Here is a 2,705-nt window from a genome sequence, read left to right on the forward strand (position 1 = left end):
CGAGTTTAGTCCGACGACGGAGGGACATGAGGGCCAAAAAGAGCGGAGAGTTATTTTCCGTAATTTTGGTCATAAAAACAAAACAAGCCGGCCTCCTGTCTGCTGTCAGCTACAATTTGGGAGAGGAGCAGCGGGGCGTCTGTGGAGGGGGCGGGACGTCTGGAGCCGAGGTATTGAATTGCACTCATTGCACTGATTTTTTGCAGGATTTTTTGATGCACCTTTTCTACTTCTGTTATTTGCTGTTTCTAAAAAAAAAAAAAATGCATAATGATATTACAGCTTTCATCGATTTATTTCAAACTTGAAACTTTGTTTAGCCTGTAAGGTGTTAAAAAAAAAAAAAAAAGAAATCGAAAATAATCGAATCGTTGGGTCAGAAAATCGATACTGAATCGAATCGCCATGATGGATGTGATTTACACCCCTTACTGCCAGTATTAAAGGAGGAAATCAAGCAGTTGGTGGCGGTAATGCACCAAAAGTTGTTTGCCAACCGCCATAAAACACAAGAAGAAGATGACGAAGAAGGAGGGAATCAAGCAAGTCAAAATGGCGGCGCCCGTCACAGTCAGAAAGTTATGCTTGATTATTATTGCTGTACTTCGGTGTTATTTAAAATGCCATTATTTAAACTGTTGCGTGGAGAAGATTTCGATTGTTGTTTATAGTTGAAGAAGAAGTTGTTCTCATTACCGCCACCTACTGGAATGGAGTGTGAATCGCGATGTGCAGCCAGACAGAGATGACGCGTTCTACTCATGCGCTCTTGTTATCAGAGAACCGAGCCAGGGAAAAACCGAGCCGAGCCCACCTCTGGAACTGGTCTGCAGTTAGCTCGGTCCGGTTGTGTCTAGCTCGGTTCAGTTCAGTTTGCTTTCCATTTACACACCATAAGTTATCTCAGTTACTGAGCTCGGACCGGTCTCTGCACGGTTTTTAAAGGGTACTGTAAATGGGGTATATGTCTCTTTAAGGGGGTGGGGTATTGGATCAACAGGAAACTTTTCCAATTCAAACCAGGAAGCAAAGTTCCAGTGGAAATAAAACCAGCCTGAGTGGATTTGCAGGCTGCTTCCTACCCGTTGCAGGGATTCTCCTGGTACTTGGGAGCGGTGTAGGAGAAGGGGGACATGTTTTTATCCACGAAGGAGCCGAAGCCCAGGCGGAAGTTGCTGGTCAGCTTCCCCATTTCCTCGGCCAGCTTGGTGCCGAGCATACGGATGGTGTCCAGGTCGTCCTTCATGGACAGCGAGAGGTCCATCAGGTAGTAGAGGTCCACAGGGTAGTCCTCCACCTGCCGTACCTGCAGGTTGAACGAGACGGGGTCTCCTGCAGGGGGGCGGAGTCAGCCGGGTCAGGCACAGACGGACGCCGTGAGCTTCCTTTACACACGGGCGGTTCTTACCTGGCCGCAGGCTGAGGGAGATCTTCTGAGGCGTGATACTGACCACGTCGTGCGCCGCCCCCGATCCCTTGCTGCTCAGGGGACGGCTCTCCAGGACGGACGCCGCGCTCCTCGGGGATTCGATGAAGCGAGGCTCGCAGCCCCTCTTTTGCAGATTTTGCTTGAAATCGCATCGTGACGTCAGAGAACGCCGCTTCCCAAAGTCCTGCGAGATCAGAAGCAACAGAAATCAGATCTTAGAAAGAAAGGCCATCCTAGATCTAAACCATTACTGGAAATCTGAGCTACGATGAGGTTTTACCACTGAGCCACATCAACTATCGTCGGGTAGATACAGCAGCACTCTGGGCTCAGACTTAAATAGTAACTATAGCAACACCGTGTAACTTATAGGCACCAGTTTAGCGCCTCCTAAAGGCCACTGGCCTGTAGCAAAGTCCCTGAGCTCCTGGTTAAGGCGAGGAAACGTTCCTCCTCCATCAGAGCAGCAGGAACATGTCTGATCGTTTAGGCTCAGCGCTAACAGGAGCTCAGCTTATTTTTATTCTTTTTATTAATATCTGAGGACAGGAAGGACAAATGGAACATCTTAAAAAATGACTTTCATAAAGATTTTAGACAAATAAAACAGTTAATCTACTTTTAGAAAACGAACGGTTGTTGTTGACACAAATTTAAAAGTAGTGTAGCTTAATGTGGCTAACTGAGCGAGCTAAAAGAGGCTAACCTGTTAGCTACCGAGCACAGCTAGCCACAGCGCTACCCAGCTCTTTATATCACGGTCTAACAGTTACTTTGTTCACCAGAAACTGATTTATTTTTCACTTTTGTTATCGATCCGGTAAAACTTCAGTCATTAGACACGCTAACGCTACAGATCTGCTGACTCGGCACACGGACGCTGCATGATGTTATTAACGTTGCCCTGGCAACCACTATGTTTTACATCATGGAGCCACATTTAGCCAATCAGGTAGCATAACGTCACCGGCAGGAAGCAGAACCGAGCAGATCTGGTAGCTACAGCGGAAAGCAGCAGCAATCCGACTCTAAAGGTACAGAAGAAGAAACCTGCCAGCAGGGGGCATCGATACGTCGAACAGATCGTGAATTAAGCTAACAGTTACCGATTAGCTTTAAGCTAAATCAAGAGAAAAAGTCAAATATCCAGATGCGTCAAATCATTCTTCAGATTAAAGATTCTCTGAAACTTTTTCCTTATTATGAAAAAATAAATAAAATTCTGTTATTCTTTTAATCTACTCCAGTATCAATGAACTGAATGTCTTTTTATGGA

General features: G+C 46.0%; 1 protein-coding gene across 1 annotated transcript in view; it reads right to left on the reverse strand.

Annotated features, from left to right (window-relative positions):
- LOC107103227 (integrin beta-5-like) overlaps positions 1–2,705 on the reverse strand; it is a 21,916-nt gene that overhangs the window by 7,555 nt on the left and 11,656 nt on the right. Inside the window, exons 3-4 of the mRNA XM_015402803.1 lie at positions 1,409–1,613; positions 1,083–1,332 (exon numbers count right to left, since the gene is read on the reverse strand). Coding sequence (XP_015258289.1) covers positions 1,083–1,332; positions 1,409–1,613 — 455 coding nt within the window. The remainder of the gene's footprint in view (positions 1–1,082; positions 1,333–1,408; positions 1,614–2,705) is intronic.

Source organism: Cyprinodon variegatus, unplaced genomic scaffold (genome assembly GCF_000732505.1).
Source record: "Cyprinodon variegatus isolate N-32 unplaced genomic scaffold, C_variegatus-1.0 Scaffold1401, whole genome shotgun sequence".
NCBI classification, from domain to species: Eukaryota; Metazoa; Chordata; class Actinopteri; order Cyprinodontiformes; family Cyprinodontidae; genus Cyprinodon; species Cyprinodon variegatus.